Raw genomic sequence first — 17,257 nt, 5'->3', positions numbered from 1 at the left:
CCTCAAACACTTCAGGTGCTTTGCCCTGTGAAGACCATGAAGAAAACATGGTAAAGACTGATTCTTACTTTCAGATGCAGATCCTTAAGAGTTTATGATTTTACAGTAGATGTTTAATTTCACAATATGATTTTAAGATGAACACTGAAGCATCTTTTCTTCCTGCAATCTAACAGTTTCATTCTTGCCCTCTCTTATGGTTCCCAGCACACAAATGCCAATTAGCCTCCACCAAAACAAAAAATAAACCTTCCGATGGGAAATCTGTGTTATTTACATTTTGCATATCAGCAGGTAGCTGGCTGGTCGCTGACATTTCTTAAAATTGCCAGTTTTCTTTGACATCTGAGCAATGTTGGCAACCGCAAGTATTCTCAAACCATTCCAACAGCAATTGTCTAGTTGTGTATTACATGGATCAGTAAAGAAAACAACAGCAGGATTTAAATGAGGTTAAAAACTACATTGTTATTCACAGAGACTAACTGTTAAACCTCCAGGGAAAAGAAGAAAACAGATGACAGAGATAAATAAATGTCCTTTCTGAGTGAGTGAAAATGTGCTTATTTTGCTCTTGTTGTTCCAGGCTGCTGCGTTGCTTGTTTGGGAAAGGGCAGGGTTAGAGCTGTGATGCCGTGGCAGGTTTGGGCCACCTTATTTCATTGCCAAAGCCAAGGTCACTGTCACTGCCCTGGGGCCATCAGGCCGGGGGATGGGTCCCCACTGGGGAATGAGCAGGAGGCTGAGTGATGGAGGAGGGGAAATGCAATGGAGGGAGAATAAAAAGAAGGGGAGGGGTATTCTGCCCTAGCACATACAAAAAGGTCACCGTTTCCCAGATAAGCCCCCCTCTCCATCGTCCAGCCCCTCATGACCTCTGACCCCTCTATTTCTGAGTCAATGCTGAAACAGAGTGAGGAAAAGGGGGAGGGAGGGCGCAAGGGGAAACACACCCACCCAGAGTCAGCGGTGACAAAAGGGGGCCTCAGCCGCGGCTAGCTGAGTCGGTCAGGGGAACAAACGCTCAGGCCACTATCACAAAGCAGAGCCACCAGAGGCTGCACATCTCTACAGCCTCTGCCTGTTCACAGCCACTCCACGGCCCTGCATTTCACGACTAACAATAGGTGCTGCTCAGCTCCGAGAGGTGCCCCAACACACACAAACACACATACATGGGCTAGAGGAGGGAGAGGTAGCTGAGGCCCAGAGGAGAGCTGCTGCCTGCCCATCACTGGCTGGCTTTTGTCTCCGACTCTTCTGCTTGTTGGCCATCGCAGAAAGATTTCCCAATCCCCACTTAAACCGAATGGGAAACAGCACTGAGAGGGTGTTTGTGTTTATATTTGTGTGTCGGGGCCTAACCCTAACCCTAACATTACAAGATAACACTATTAGGTTTGCTATTACCTCGACGACAAATAAAACTAACTTGTGTCCGTTTGAGCACATGCGAAACAAAATGTCTGCCAAAGGAGAAGACAGGAAGAAGGAGTTTTGGTGTTTTTATTGGTGGATGGTGCAGACCCCGTAAAAGCTTTTAACTGCACAATCTGGCCATAAAGGCTCTGTTAAGTGTAGTGAAGCGCGGTGACGGGGCAGTGGTGAGAGCTCGCCAAGCACCCGTTGAAGCCCGGAATCATAGGAACACCAACATGCACCCGCATGTCGCTGTGCCTCCATCGTCAATTCAGTGACCTAACGCACAACCTCACACTACATAGGATTAAACCAGTGCCTTAAAGAAGTGAGGACCAAACAAAGTGCCAGTTTTGTGTTCACTCTAAGAGACTGAAAATTCAAACACACTCTTCCGAGGGGCCAGGGGACCTTAAGATGACGAAAACACACACATACTGCTGCATTTGCAGACTGGTCCGCCCCGTCCAACCTTTGGCCCGGCCTCTGCTCTCCCTCCTTTCACCTTTCACCTCTATTACTGAGGAATTCCTCCCATGAGCCTTAAAAGTGGGCAGAAGGAATTTTAGGCCCCCTTTTCATTTGTTTGTTTGAGAATAGTAAGGGTGGTCCGCAGACATCCGGAGACCAACACACAGACAAACACACACACACGCCACACAAACACCCACCAGTCACTGAACTTGAATTTCAACATAGACCTTGTGCAGGTAGAGCATCTTTGTTTTAATCCATCTCACTTAAAACTTATCAGACCAGCACATTTCTTCTTAATTTATGCTTTATTTAACCAGGGGGTCTCTTGAGATTAAAATCCCTGTCTCGAGGGAGACCTCACCTAACAGCACACCTGTTACAGTTTAAATAGGAATAAAAAAAAAAACTACATACAGGGAGTACAAACATCAAACACAGAAGGAGACGAAATCCAGCTCAGTAAGGCAGCTGCATTTCTACGTAATATAGACAAAAAAATCACATGCTACTCAGTTTTGATATAAGAACTGTCACAATCAACCCACTGACAAGCTATTTAACACTGCTCTGTCGGGCACAGAAATAAAAAGACATTGTCTGAATGGGCATTATCTAGACGATCAGCTACAGTGAACACAGCTGATGAGAGCAGCTGCTAGATGTTTTGCACAGTAGCAGCAGAGGGCATCCTGCAAAGACTGGGTCAACGTATACTCGTGCCTTTGAGCTAAATATGTCTGATAAATATATGTTTAAAAAACACCAATATAAGGAAAATGTTTGCAAATCTGAGAAATAATTACACAAATTAAAATGTGATTCTAGGCCAGGCTGTTTTTAATCATTTGGCTGTTGATTACTTTCTCACATTCATTGTTTTTTATCACATTTTCAGTGATGAGCAGAATTAGATGCAATTATGTTTCATTTTCTATCTTCAAACATTTGAAAAATTGTTTCTATTGCAGGAAAGGCAATCGGGTACTACTAGTTAATCTTTTTGTTGTGTTTTAAAGAGGGAAGCAGGACGTCAGAAGTAGTAAGAGGGCATTGATCTTACCAAGATGGTTATAAATATACCTGGCTACTTGCCAGCTTGTCTTTCCAAACAACAAATGTAAATGGAAGGAAATGAAGGAGTACAACTGAGGATGTGTGTCTATAATTTTGAAACAGTACCACTCAGCCTCCAACCAAGATTTTTCTCTTTCTTTTTTCTGGTTATGGTCACAACATCCGATTATCTCAGTCTTATGCTTTGTATTGTACAACTGTTATTGATTCAGTTTATTGCTATGTTCCAATCTCTACCTTCCCTCTATTTTCAGGTTCTCTTTTTACCATTCTATAGGTCACATTCATCTTAAACTGAAAAATAGCGAATCAACTTGTCTTGTACGGTCTGACCTGAGTTTTCTGTGTATGTATGTATGTATGCCTGCCTTTCGTTCATATAAAGTACAAGTGTGTATTGTCTTCCGCTTGTGTAAAAAACAATTAAGCACAAATCTTTAAGGCGATCTATAACCAAACATATACCATGATTCCATTTATCATATCCCGCAGTGAAAGACATACATAGGATTAAAGTAATGTAAAACATAATGTCGGTGCGCCTGGGGGAATAAGCGAAAAGCTTATTTGAGCAGTTCAATATTTCCATCGTCCAGCTCTTCAGTATCCCTTCTTCTGTTTAGTGGCTCGATTCGCCAAGTGTTGTTGTTTGCACAGGCAGATATCTTTAGAGCACAAGGGTGCCTGTTCTGCACCGCACAGTATCATGAAGCAGCTCCCCACGAACATCAACTTGTTATAGCTCTCCCGGCGTATCTGTTCTCTGTGCATGGCTGAATTCCTGTCAGCACAGCTCAACATTTAAGCACACTGGTGACATTTGCGCTCTAGATTTAGTTGTGTGAGCTGTACATTCCTTACATTTGGGAATATACGAGATTAAATTAATGTAATTCTGTATAAATTAGCAAGTAGAAAACTCTCACTTGGTTTGGAAATCTAACCAAAACCAAATTTTGCATTGCACCTCTCCGTTCCCCATTGTGTGAAGACATACAGCAAATTGAGACAATAAGGCACACTATGAGCTGTGTGGGATCCCTTGCTGATTTTCCACTGCTTCAAGGTCAATGACTTGCCATCTTCAGAAATAATCTCCCCTTCCCCACAGGAGAGCTGGACAAGCTTAAGCATTTGTCAATGCAGATATCCAGGGCTGGCATGAGGGACATTAAGTGCTTTTTATTCAGCTCCTTGACAAAAAAAGAAAATAACAATAGAGGAGAAACAGCATATTTATATCCAAGACAATTAGATTTGCAGTTGTTGACCCTTGCTTCTGCACAGAGTGTAGGAAAGGATACGCTTCGAGTAGTAATCAAATCTCTTATTCGTTGTTGCCACTTCTAAATCAGCTCAAACAGAGCAAGCATAATGACATCTGAGTATTGAGTGTGCAGGTGAACAGTAATAAACCAGTTTCTGCTGTAATTACACAACAGAGGTCAGAGCTCTCCTCCCTTCAGCCCTCCTCATGACTACAGAAGGGGGAAAAAAAAAAAAAAAAAAACGCCCTCTGCCTCAATCCTTCTGACGCACTTGGTGGACAGATGGAGGGGTGCTGACCACACAGCGGGAGCGAACACTGTGATTTAACATCAGCCACATACCTGCCCAAAGGAAGGAACAGGGCACCCAGAGACCACGTGAGCATGCACAAGACAATATGAATGAAGTGTACCATATCAATCGGTGATTCTATATTTGCTTTGGGGCATGAAATGGCAATACCATATACATTTTCCCAACTTTCTAATGCAACGATTTAAAACATTTTTCGCATGAAACAATCTTGTTTGGGTTTTTTTGCGAGCATTAAAAGCAAACGCCAAGTGGCTTTGTGTCAAAACGAGCTTTAGTTGGCTAATCTGTATGACAGTGAGATGACTTGCTTCGTGTGGAGTGAGTGGAGAGGAGTAGGAGGGGGACAGCTCAAGGGCGGGGTTTGGCTGGCAGACAAAGGGAGCTACAAGGAGATGTAGGGATGGAGCTTCAGCATTCACCCAGGCAGGAGGCCATGAAAGGGGTGGGGACAGGAAGGTCTGAGGGTGATGGAGAGCCACCATCGACTCTCCAAACACACGCGCACGCACACGTACGCACACTCTCGCGTAAGCTAACATGAGCTGCCCATAAATCACTCTCACTAACTGTCTGAGTGGCTGCTAGCAGCAAGCCATCCGCGCAGCTTTAAAATGCGGCAACTTCTCATCTTCTGCCACAGCTACAGAGATGTGCATTTCTGTGAGACATTACACTTATTTACATTTACACCCCCGAAAGGAGTTAAATTCACACAAACGAGAGGCATGGGTATAAACGGAGACACTTTTACAGGCATCCTCTGTCTTCTCCCATTTCATCCTTTACAGCCCCCTGGGTTCCTCTTTTTCATTAAAGTCTCATTCAGAAGCCTACCATTATAATGGCAGCACAATTCACCATGACAATCTCAGAATTAAACAAGGTGGAAATGATCATCCAGCAGCCAAGGGCTCTGTATCAATACTGAAGTAGTGTCTAAAATAAATAACATGTATAATACACAGTTATTATACTTTCACTTATTGCATTTTTCATGATTTGTGTTTTCACCCTCCTCAGGTTTCGCACTGACTTTGCCTTTTCTCAGCACACTTCATATTGTGTTTGCCAATCTTTTCAAACTGTCCCTGAGGTCAATTGTAGTCTTCCCAAATGAATGGGACAGGCAAAAAAAATAAATTATTTCCTAACAAAGCTTCAACTCTTTCCAATTAATTCCAGACAAACAGACAAAAGCAAGTCATTTCAATTGATCCTAAAAGCTATTTTGTTTCAGGGGGGCTTTTGTGGTGTGTTGCCTGGTGATGCGGGTGTGCTGTGGGGGAGGGGCGGAAGCCCTGGCCGGGCCCACTGTACCAGCCTTGTCATTCATCCAAATGATGAAAAGCTTCCTGAACGTAAGCTAATGAGGAGGTCCTGCAGAAACCGAGGAGAGAGAGAGAGTGAGACGGAGAGGGAGAAACGGACACTCAAAGAGATAACATTTAGGAGGAAAAAACGATTTTTCTGGACCAACCGGCGATTTAGAGGGGCAACGGGGAGTCCGTCCTACACCAGACCCCGACAGTGAGCTCACACAAATGGTTGTCAAGCAAATGAAAAAGTGAAATTTATCGAGGGAGGTAGTGTTGAGGCTGAGATGGAGGCTTTATACACTGAGAGGGCTATAAAGAGGCTTCAGTAATCACACCACCCATTGCATCACAGTGGTGCAAGTCAGAGCTCTTGTTGTGAGAGGGACTGTAACACAGCAAATTACCTCAAAAACACAAAGAGAGCAAACACTTGGAACAGAAACAGAAACAAATACAAGTCACCGATTTTGTTTTGGGCCATTTCTCTTCATAAACAACATGAGCAAACACTTCCTTAATTATTGATGCCATGCGTCCCAAACAAGGGAGAACAAATGGACCAGTGATTGTCCCAGCGCCTGTATACTACTTTACAAGATTAAGCTCCTTCAAGACTTTATATTAAAGACCCAAAACATAACAGTTTGATAAATTGAGGCTTGATCAACAGGGGAGCACTTCTGTTCTGAGCCAACAGGAGCCTGGAGGTTGATGAGTGTAAGAAACTGAGCACTGAAGGACGATTTTTCTAATCTAAGTACAGTAAGGAATCACCTGTTCCCACCGATTTCCCAAGAAAGGAAAGCCTTTATGAGTGATGGAAATAAACCACCACAACTAATGGATGTTAATTAATGAATTAATTTTACTTCTCGAAGAATTCAAGCACAACAGAACAGTGCAACTCAAAACACATTAAAATCTACTGTGAAATGCCAGCATTGCTGTTTTATGGCAAACCTTACAAAATACAGAGGATATCAGTGGGCAATGAAGGGTAACATGGGGACAATTTACAGTCAGGGGTTCCTGTCTTGTGACTCCCTCTGAAGGGTCCCTGGAAAATTATTTTCACAGTGATGGCTTCTTGCTGCCTTGATAGAAGTGAGACTCCATTAAGAAGGTGCAGAGCATCATTATAGCTGAGCCTTTACTCATTCAACGACTCGTCAAAATCCTCCTCAAAAAAACTCAAAAGGTCAGAGGTCAGGGGTCAGAGTGTGACTCTTGGTAATCCAATCCTTCAATCCTTTGAATCAATGAAAGTCACAAGGAAGAGACAGAAAAAGGTCTGCAGGAGCGCAGAGCCCAGACAAAACAGAATATTTCCACCATGAATGGTTTTGAACTTGATGTGTGCTGCTGGTCAGGTTCATTCACTGAGATGAAATCTGTATTCACATTCCACATTCAGTTTCTCAGAAACACAAGGTTGCTCTGCGATTGCATAATTATTCACTTTCTATGCTCCCATACAGTATTGAAGCCTTGAATTAAAAATAGATTAAGGATCAAATCAAAGAAAAATTTGTGAGGCACGATGGACAGTAATACGATGAGTCATTATTTTATCATTTGCAACCATTAAGTCAGATTTTAATGAATTTATAGTGAACCAGATTAGTGAGGGACAGTGTTGTATGGTTTATGGGTGGCTGTGTGCGAGAGGAATTGAATTGAATTGCTGCATCACTCCACTCTTTCACAACATCAACAAAAACTGCTGATTCTCACTCTGATTCAGAAAAACACAAAGCCAAAACTTTATTTGAATAACATGTGAATGCTACCAGATATTAATACTATAAATATGAAGGAAAATCTGATGACTTTCCCCTGCAGCTGAGTAATAAATGTGCGAACACAGTGGCTATGATCTGACCTTTAAAGAAGAAAGAACCTTTGCGGACGCCTTAAAAGGTTGCATGTGTTTGACGGCGCAAGCCACTGAGCTGATGTGACTTTTCCCTTCGGCCAGTGAGACATCCATGCTAACCTCCCTACATCCCACTGAGTGGAAAAGCTGTATTGGCCACAACAGCACAGCAGTATACTGTCTACACACAGCCCGGGAATCAACAGGCCTTTGCAAGCCTTTGTCCATCCCTGTGTTACAGAGCATATATAACAGAGCATTCAAAAAGTCTTAACTCAGCACAGGGTGTACAGTATCACTAAAGCTGCCGCTGCAACATCTCAGCATGTCCACAGAGGAATGCGCACATCCTCGAGGCCTTTGATTTAAAGTGAGTTGAGACATTCACTGTATGTGTGCGAGAGAAAAGAGAAGAAGTGCGTACAGAGCGTCAGACTGCCTAACTGTGATATAAGAAATGTTATAAATGAACCATGGCAACACCGCCAAGAACTCGACGTTGAAACAGAATGACTTCAAACAAGAGATCCGGTGGTCAAGCCAGAGAGAATCTGTCTTGATGCCTCGACCAGTGAGAGGGCTGCTGGGCCGCTTCAAGCTTACTGCACTCTTACAAAGCAGCTCGGAGACTCTCAGCGGGAGCGCTTGTTAATGCTAAACTCAAAGGCTTGAATTTCTAAGCAGCGCTGTAGATGAGCATCAGAAAGTTCATTACACTGAGAGAATGATATTAAAATATTCAAATTACCCCACAGCCAGGGATATTAAACACATTTACAACCAAGCAATACCCCAATGACTGGGACTGGACTGAAATCTGATTGCTTGAGGCACTTTTTCAATTACAATGTTTACATTTGTAGGGAACACAGATAACAAATTAATCAAACTTAAGTAACCATGTTGGCTGCATTACTGATCTGTTGACTGATGCAAACAGGTTCAACAAGCTGTATGAAATTAAAACAAAGAAATGTATTCAAAAAATAGCCAGATGAGAGGCTTGTGTGATTTTACAGGGGGTTGTATGCAGGACTTTTGGACTTTCTGATGCCATTTGGCAACCAGTTACCTTTAGACAGAGACAAGCTAGCAGTTTCCCTCTGATTCCAGGATTTATGCTAAGCTAAGCAGGTACGTGTTGAACTGACAGAGGAACTGAACTTCCCAATTGTAACTCTTGACAGCACAGCTGATAAGATTCTTACCACAATGTCAAACTAATCCCATAACTGATTAAAACTGAATGCATGTTTACATACAACAAAATGTGAAATGCATCAATAGAGACAAAAGAGGAGACTTACTGGCTGCCTGAATTCGGGCCTTGCGGCTCACCACCAGCCCGAAAGAATTCTGGGCCACGCACTCGTAGTCGCCCTCATCAGATGAGCTGTCAGATTTGGTCTTCTGGAAGTGACTGATCAGGAGCGAGCCATTGATGAAGGTGGTGTGATGCTGGTCCTGAGTTAACAGCAGGCCGTTGTGCCTCCACTGTATTGTAATTGGGGGGAGGCCGTTCACCTGGCAGTGGAGCATGAGAGGCTGCTCCTGTACAGCGATGATGTCACTGGGCTCCAGTGTGAAGGAGAGCTCCGCTTCACACATCACACCTGAAGAGACACAGGTGCGCATGAAAATCGATTATTAACCTTGTAAACAATAGTCACAACAAGATCTCAAGGTCCATGTTGTTAGCTTGTTCACATTTTTCACGTTTTGCTTGTAAACGTGTCAGTTTTCGATTCAACAATAAATAAGTTCATATGTACACCTACACTTAATGATTGGAAATGAATGTTGAACAGTATAATATCAGCCCAAACAAACTGATGTATCAGTTTTACAAACTAAAACTTTATAAATATGTTTGCCTGCAGGTTGTGTTTGCTTGTGGGAAAGATAGATAGCCTATAGTATGTCAGTGTCCAGCTCTGTGCACAGGATTGTCGAGTTGCGGTGCATATGAGCACGAAAGCTCACAAACGTACACCAGACCACAGAGCACTTTAAAAGTGATGAGTGAATTCTAAAATCGACTGGAGGCAAATGCAAAGAAGCTTAAACAGGGTTTATGTGGTCGCTATTTGTTCTCATTAAGACTCCGGTTGTAGCACTCTGCTGCTGATGAGACATACACTGTTTATCTTTTACACCATACTGATTATTTCATAACACACATTAATCATTTCATTCAATCCTGGTATGTACTCTGAACATACTGAAGTTGTATTCACTCATCCATTTACTGCTTTAATACTACTCTCCAGGGTCAGAAGGAACTGCAACAGTTGCGGCCTTAATAGTCATTTCAATAGCCACACTTCCATTCAAATGAACATGAAGACTGCTCCTCATGGTCAGTTACTGATAGCAGCTCAACAGGCCTAGCGGCTCACACATAAAAAGCCCTGACCAAGCCCCCTCCTGGCTACTTTCACGAGGGAATTCATAGACTGTGGATTGAATTCCCTCGCGTCATTTGTACTCTTGTCCCAGACAAATACACATACGCAACCTCTCCAAGTTAAGTGACAGCAACTTTATCATAGCTGTGACCTTGTCTTTTTTTTTCAGCTCTAAACATAAACTACTGCGTTACTAAAAGCTCCAGATCAGTTATATTTGTTTCTAGTGATGCTTTCCACTTTACAACAGTGTGATGGTGAGATTATTTTACATTTACAGTGTCTGAGAGAAGAGTGGGAGAACAATAAATAAAGGATGTAAACAGCCTGACCTGTCTTGGTACTATAAAAGAGGAGCTTAGTGGGCTCTCTTGGTATCATGTTTCAGCTGCTGATGGACTAAGCACTACCAGTCTCTGCCCCAGGCCCTGGAATCTGGCGAGAGGGGGGCTAGGGGAGGGCAGAGAGGGAGGATAAGCACAGGGGTCAAAACAGAGAACCTCCGGCTTCATCCCTCAAATTCCAGCCAAGAAATACTTCCCTTTAGGTGCAGACAAGGAATTCTTTGACACACTCCTGCATGAAGATCACATATGGGGCATAATGCAAAGAAACATTTCCTCTTCCTCTCCCCTCGCTTGGTATCCCTTCTTTAATGTGCCAACCCCCTTCCCTTTTTTTCACTCAACAAGCACGGTAAGTAAATGGCCATGGGACCAGAGAGACATCAGTGCTACCACTTGTGAAAAACAAGGGGGTGGCGGTGGGAGAAATATTTAACCCTTAGCTGGCAGGCGGTGATCCCGCTGCCTGGGCTGCTGCTCTCCAAAATGATGCTGCCCACTGAGCCGAGTCTCCTTTGGTCCAACAATGATCACATGTGTTCACACAGGAAGCGGCAACTAGGGGGGAAATAGCATGCAGCCACACATCCACTCAGTCACACTTTATGATTGATCAAAACAAGGATAATTCTCAATGTAAAGTAAGTATTTTATACATACATTTGGGTGTTACATTTAACCTTTCTCTGGACTTAAACATAGCGGAGGCCTTTTATTTTTAGCTTTTAAAGCTGTCAAATGACATCGGTGTTATCAAGCCTTGCAGCAAACAGGATACTAACACTACAGTGCTCCATGTTACAATGTCATTGATTCGGGGTTGATTAAACAGTTTATTGATGTTGTATTTACTTCCTCATGACTTCAATTAATAAGCATTTCCTCTGTTAGCTAGAACACTGTTAAGCTTCTCGGGCTTTGCCTTTCCTAATGAATAAAGGATGTTGCTGGACCGACTGGCTAATGCAACCCTGAGCTCTGGGTGGGTGGAGGGTTACAAACAATCATGTGAAAAAGGTCAGAGAAAATCATTTTTGGAGGCAACACTGGAAACATATGACAGATCCATTGAGACGAGGGAGATAAGAGCCAGATTTTGAACTTTGTGTGGTTTAGGTTCAGGTCATCTGTAAATGCTGAGCATCCAGAGAGGAGAGCACAGCTGCAGAAACCTGTGGCAAGAACATGCCTATCCACTAAAACACATGTTCACAGACACAATTCAACACAGCCATGGATTTTTCATGGTTAGATAAGGAGACAGACATACACACACACACACACACACGCACACACACACACTCTAATGCTCTTTTCACCGAGGAAAGAGACACTAGCATGTAGGATTACTGGGTGAGACCAGAGACAAGTGTTGGCTAAGCGTGGCTCATGCTCTGGCTTACTATTGACAGATAAGTGTGGCTGGCTGGCACAAAGGTTTACTGCTGCAACTGTAAAGTGAGGATCACCCAGCAGCTACCGACAGACAGATGTAGTTAGCAGACACGAGCACCACTGATGGAGCTAACTGAGCATTAAGAACGCAGCTACTTGGCATCACAAAGCCTGATGAAATAACTGTTTTGGAAATGATCGGTTTTAAGTGTTTGTATTTTATAAATGCTACATAATATGACGTTGTTGATGGAATCTTACAGACTTACAGACTTAACATTGCTTAAATCACTAAATAACTTTGTTGTCTCTCCTTGTGCCACATTTCCACACAGCTTTGTTTTGTGCCTGTAATTACAACATACACCCATACAACCGTTTGTTTGTTGGCTGGTTGTTTCGTCAGCAGGATTACACAAGAACTGCTGAAAGGATTTCAATAAAACTTGACTGAAGGATGGGTTGCCCCCCCTCGTGCTAACCAGCTAGCCCCTCACCAGTTTGTACCCCGAGAGTTGATAGACAACAAACAACACCAACACTCCCCCAGTTCTCCGTCAGTCAGTCAACAGGACAGCTAACTGCGCGGCTAACTGAGCTAAGTAGAGAAAAGCAGCAACAGGTGGAGGCAGATGGCCTTTACTCTTGTGACATATTGCCCTCTATTTGTTTGGAGTATTAATTATCTGTTGGCCAATTCTTACATATTGCACCTTTAATTTTTTGTTTCCTATGTACATCACATGAACAACCTGTTTTACTCTATACGACAGGCTGCTGCAGCTATATGTTGGGTTTGTTTTGCATACGGAATGAGAACTGCGGACTCCAATGATCTGACTGAACTGTGGATGGAAGCAGCGTTTCCACTTCAGAAAGGATTAAGTAGGAATAGATTTACAAACTTATTAAGTATTCCTTTAAAGGTGTCTTCCAGCATGCAGTGCAAAAGTCACATATTTGCATTCTGATCAAGTAGAATGTGCATGGATGAAACACCAGCCACCAGTAAGAATGAACTATTAAAAAGAGCATCCACAGAGGAACTCTATTTCTTTTTTCATAAGTTTTAGTGGGAGTGTTTTATTCGTTATTATTTTTTAATATAGTGTCTGGCTAAAAGGCAATATTTGTTCTATTTCCAGGGGGACGACTACGCATGCAAGCATTGATACCTCCCTCCCAGGCTTCTGCTTGATGAATTATTAATCAATACTCTTCCTCTCTTGCTACTTTAATACTCATGAGCATGTAGTTTCACATACTCCAATACTCATCTGTTATGAAAGCAGCTCAGTGATGGTTATGCAGAAGTCACAATATTAAAGGCTACAACAGTAAAATGCAACACAAGAATGCTGAAAATCAGCCCACATGTTGGCATGATGGGAGATGTAGGACAGCTGCGGCACAATTCACCTTCTCCACTGTCGATGTGCAGTAGTCTTCCCTCACAGAGGTATTCACCTGTAGTATTACAGTCCAAACCCTCATACTAATACACCAAATACATTCTGGCAGTATTGGATTCAAATAAATGTCATCATACTTCATTAAATAGTTGTGAAGTTAAGTTAAACTTCTCAGGGTTTTTCTTTGCTTCAAGTTTAAACTCACACTGTCTTTTATTCTGACACTTGAAAGACTCAAGCTAACTCAGCCAATCCATCAAATGCAAACAATTACCCTTTGTTAACTGCAGCTGAGATCCTCCGAAAGATCTGTTGCATTTTATCTGAGTTTGATCTCTTTAGACCACAGGAGATCTGAGGCAGATACTCCTCTTATTGCTGCCTTCACTCTCATCAATTCTGCTTTTAATGTCATAAAAAGGGTCTTTATCTGAACTGAGTCGAAACTCTGAGGCAGAGAGAGCACTTGAAAGAGCTCCTTCTTTAATGTGATGTGTAAATCGGAACTGCATCCATCACAGAGCCATGTTTCTGAAGTATTTGTTCCCAGTCCTCTGACTGAACGTGTTATGAACCACTGTGCGCAAGCCTTTATGATTCCAGTGGGGGCCTTTGTGGGTCCCTGTGTGGTATGCTTTGCAAATACTCAATACTCTCTCCTGCCTTTGAATTAAGGGGCCTCACATAGAGAGAGAAACTGTCTATCATAGTGAACAAAGGGCCAAAAAAGGAAAATTTGAAAAGGAGGAGAGGGACAGTCTTGACATTTAATCTGTACAAATATTCTCCCCAGCAGGCAATAACCACAGTCTTTTAATCTATCCCCACAGCAATAACCACTGTCATTTCACCCAGGCATGGGGTGGTGTGCTGCACCGACCCATCAGGGACATCATCTACTTCAGAAGTGCCCTGGTATGATATGAAACTCCATCTACTGCTGAAATGTGTCACCTTTTAAAGTTAGCTTCAAGAGTTAAGGAGTGGGACATTATGACCACGTTAAGAGATAGAGGCCACCGTGAACTGCAACTCAAAAGGCTGTAAGCCCGTCACACTACATAGCTTAGTATCTCCTTTAAAGGTGCACTGTGTAAGTTTGGGGAACAAATTTTAATCAAGAGAGAAAGAGCTTCACTGATCAAACTGTTTTGATGCCTCACAAATTAAATGAACAAACTCTATAAACTGACCTTTAAAGACAAAACAGTTTATTTCTGTTTTACTTTGTTTATATGTGGTGGACCCTGTCACCTTTCTAGCTTCAGTACTGTGGGGACCTTATGGTCATCTGAGAACAGCTTGTTTATTCAGCTATGGTAACGATGAACATTTCTGAGTTTGTGTTTTTAACTCGTTAATACTGTAAATATACACATTTGGAGTTTCAATTTCTTCTTTAAAACCACATTGTGTCTGATTTAAACGCACCCTTTTCAGTTTTGGGGAAATACATTTTAATCAGGAAAAGTCGCCACCTTTCAAGCTTCAAACATTTTTCTGGGGACTTCATTTTCCTCTGAGAACAGCTTGTTTATTCAGTTACGGAAAAGATGAATATTTCTGAGTTTGTATTATTCCCTCATTAATACTGTAAATATACACATTTTGAGTTTCAATTTCTTCTCCAAAAACTACATATTGATCCTTTAATATCTGAATTAAAGGCACACTATTCAGAAAAGTCGCCACCTTCCAAGCATCCAACATTTTTCAGGACAGCTTATTTAGTCACTTACAGAATGATATTTATCAAACAAAAGTTTCCATGACTTTATTATTACCTTATTAGTATTCTGAATGAGGCCTTTGTGAGTTGGAAACTACAAGGAGCTGGTTCCTAAGTATCACAACATTTTGTCCTGGTTCTCCCCTCTGTGCTGAACAGTTAATCCTGACACCATGTGGTTCACAATAACACGGGAAAGTTGCTGTATCTCTGCAGCCCTGCTCTCACTGGGACACATGACTTTAAAGGCAGTCATGAGGTGAAAACCTCCTCTGATAACAGACAGGACCAGCAAGTGCAACCATTTCACTTCGACTATCACTCGACAATTGTGACTTTCTCAGTGGACAACCTCTGAGCAGGACATTCTTTACATTCCTCTTATTGTGTCCCTGTGAAAATAAACATGGAAAAACTATCCCAGAAGCACCGCTGGCGACACTGCACGTGGCTAACGTGTATTATTGTGGTGCTGGCTGGACGTCCAGGATCTGACTACACTGTGCGTCCTGAAACACCAGCACAGAGGACATTTAAAGTTCTGCAGGATGCACGAAGTGAACTTTAAACGTGGAGATGCGCGCGTGACCTGCAGGTACACATACCGCAGTGCACACAGCTCCTGCCATTAGCCTTCACGTTGGCATTTTACTGCCGGAACGCCACCGGACATCGGAAAAAAGGGGGGCCAAGTTCAGGGTGACTGCTGGTCAGCAGCGCACGTACCGCGGCGTGCAACGTGCACCGTGCTCCGGCTAGCTGCACACAAACCCCCCCGCGGGTCCCGCGAAGCCCTCACAACCCCCTCAGCACCACCGCGATAACATAATGCCACTTACCGATTAAAGCATTGAGGAGTATTCCCAAAAAGCACGGAACGAGGCGGCGGCGCCTTGTGGATGCCATTTAAAAAAATACACTTGGGAGGAAATATTCCGGCACTTGGACTAAACAACGTGAGGCGTGCAGACGCAGGGGTTCAAAAATTCAGCCACCAAAAAAAAAAGAAAAGAAAAGAAAAAAAGGAAAGAAGGAAGAAAAAGGAAACACACACACATGCAAGGTGTCCAGCTCCCGGTCAAGGCTACTACATGTTCCGACCTACGGTGCCACGGTTCGGTGGCTCGGTGGGGTCGAACAAGCTCTCGCCATTTTAACCATCTATCAGCAGTCTGTCAGCATCCCGCTCTCTCTCACTCTCCTCTGCTGTATCCCAAAGACAGCCTCCCTCTCTCTCTCTCTCTCTCTCTCTCTCTCTCTCTCTCTCTCTCACACACACACACACACACACACACACACACACACACTCGGTTGCTGAATCCGCTCTCGGAACAAAAGAGCCGACTGCTGACTGCTTCGCTCCCAGCGCACGAGAAACCTGCACAAACTGCGTGATTCCTGCATGTCAATAAAACAGTAAAACACCTATTAATGACACTTCTTCTTCTTCTTCTTCTTCTTCTTCTTCTTCACATACAGCACGGCGCTCACAACACAACCAACAATAATAGGCTACTAATAATATTAATCAACATAATGGACACAGAATTGACATCAGTGACCACAACAGTAAACTGTGATGTACTAATAAACCTTCACATGATATAATACGGGTAAACTGACAGATATGACAGCAAAACGTGAGCTGTTTCTCCGGCAAGTCTGTCTCCTGTCCTTATCCGAACACGTGCACCAAATATATGATGCAGCCTTATAAATGACACAGAAATAACAGCAAACCATAAACCATGTTGTCCACACTGACCACATGGACCAGCTGTTAGTGTGTTTAAAAAAAAACAACAACAAAAAAAAACAGGCTCAGTTTTCATAAGGACAATAAAAAAACACCACTACCCTGTGAGGTGGGTGTGCTTTATTTAAAGCTGGTGGTTCAGCACATGTGAACCTGATATGATAAATAAACAAGGAGCACCCCGACACTCAATTACAACAAAGCAGCGGTGGTTAAATTGTACTCGAGCTCCCACTAGTGGACAAAATGTGTATCTCATCTCAACTTGAGATCCTTCTAAATGAATTGTCCATAACCGCTTATCCCTTTCCATGGGGTCGCGGGGTGTTGCTGCTGGAGCCAATCCCAGCCTTGTCTCAGGGCAAAATGGAGAGAGAGAAAAAAACATTGTTTCCAAAAGTAGTCCAAGATACATATACAGCTGAACTTAGTACTTCCTAGGCTACTTGCATGAATATTATGCAGTA

General features: G+C 42.9%; 1 protein-coding gene across 1 annotated transcript in view; it reads right to left on the bottom strand.

The window, feature by feature from the left end:
• igdcc3 (immunoglobulin superfamily, DCC subclass, member 3) overlaps window positions 1-16,322 on the bottom strand; it is a 66,573-nt gene extending 50,251 nt beyond the window's left edge. Inside the window, exons 1-2 of the mRNA XM_037096487.1 lie at window positions 15,874-16,322; window positions 9,054-9,359 (exon numbers count right to left, since the gene is read on the bottom strand). Of these exons, the coding sequence (XP_036952382.1) occupies window positions 9,054-9,359; window positions 15,874-15,940 (373 nt within the window). The 5' untranslated portion in view covers window positions 15,941-16,322. The remainder of the gene's footprint in view (window positions 1-9,053; window positions 9,360-15,873) is intronic.
• Between the last annotated feature and the right edge of the window lie 935 nt (window positions 16,323-17,257).

This window comes from Acanthopagrus latus, chromosome 4 (assembly GCF_904848185.1).
Source record: "Acanthopagrus latus isolate v.2019 chromosome 4, fAcaLat1.1, whole genome shotgun sequence".
NCBI classification, from domain to species: domain Eukaryota; kingdom Metazoa; phylum Chordata; class Actinopteri; order Spariformes; family Sparidae; genus Acanthopagrus; species Acanthopagrus latus.
Note: the sequence above shows the minus strand (reverse complement) of the source record. Positions and strands in the feature narration are given on the sequence as shown.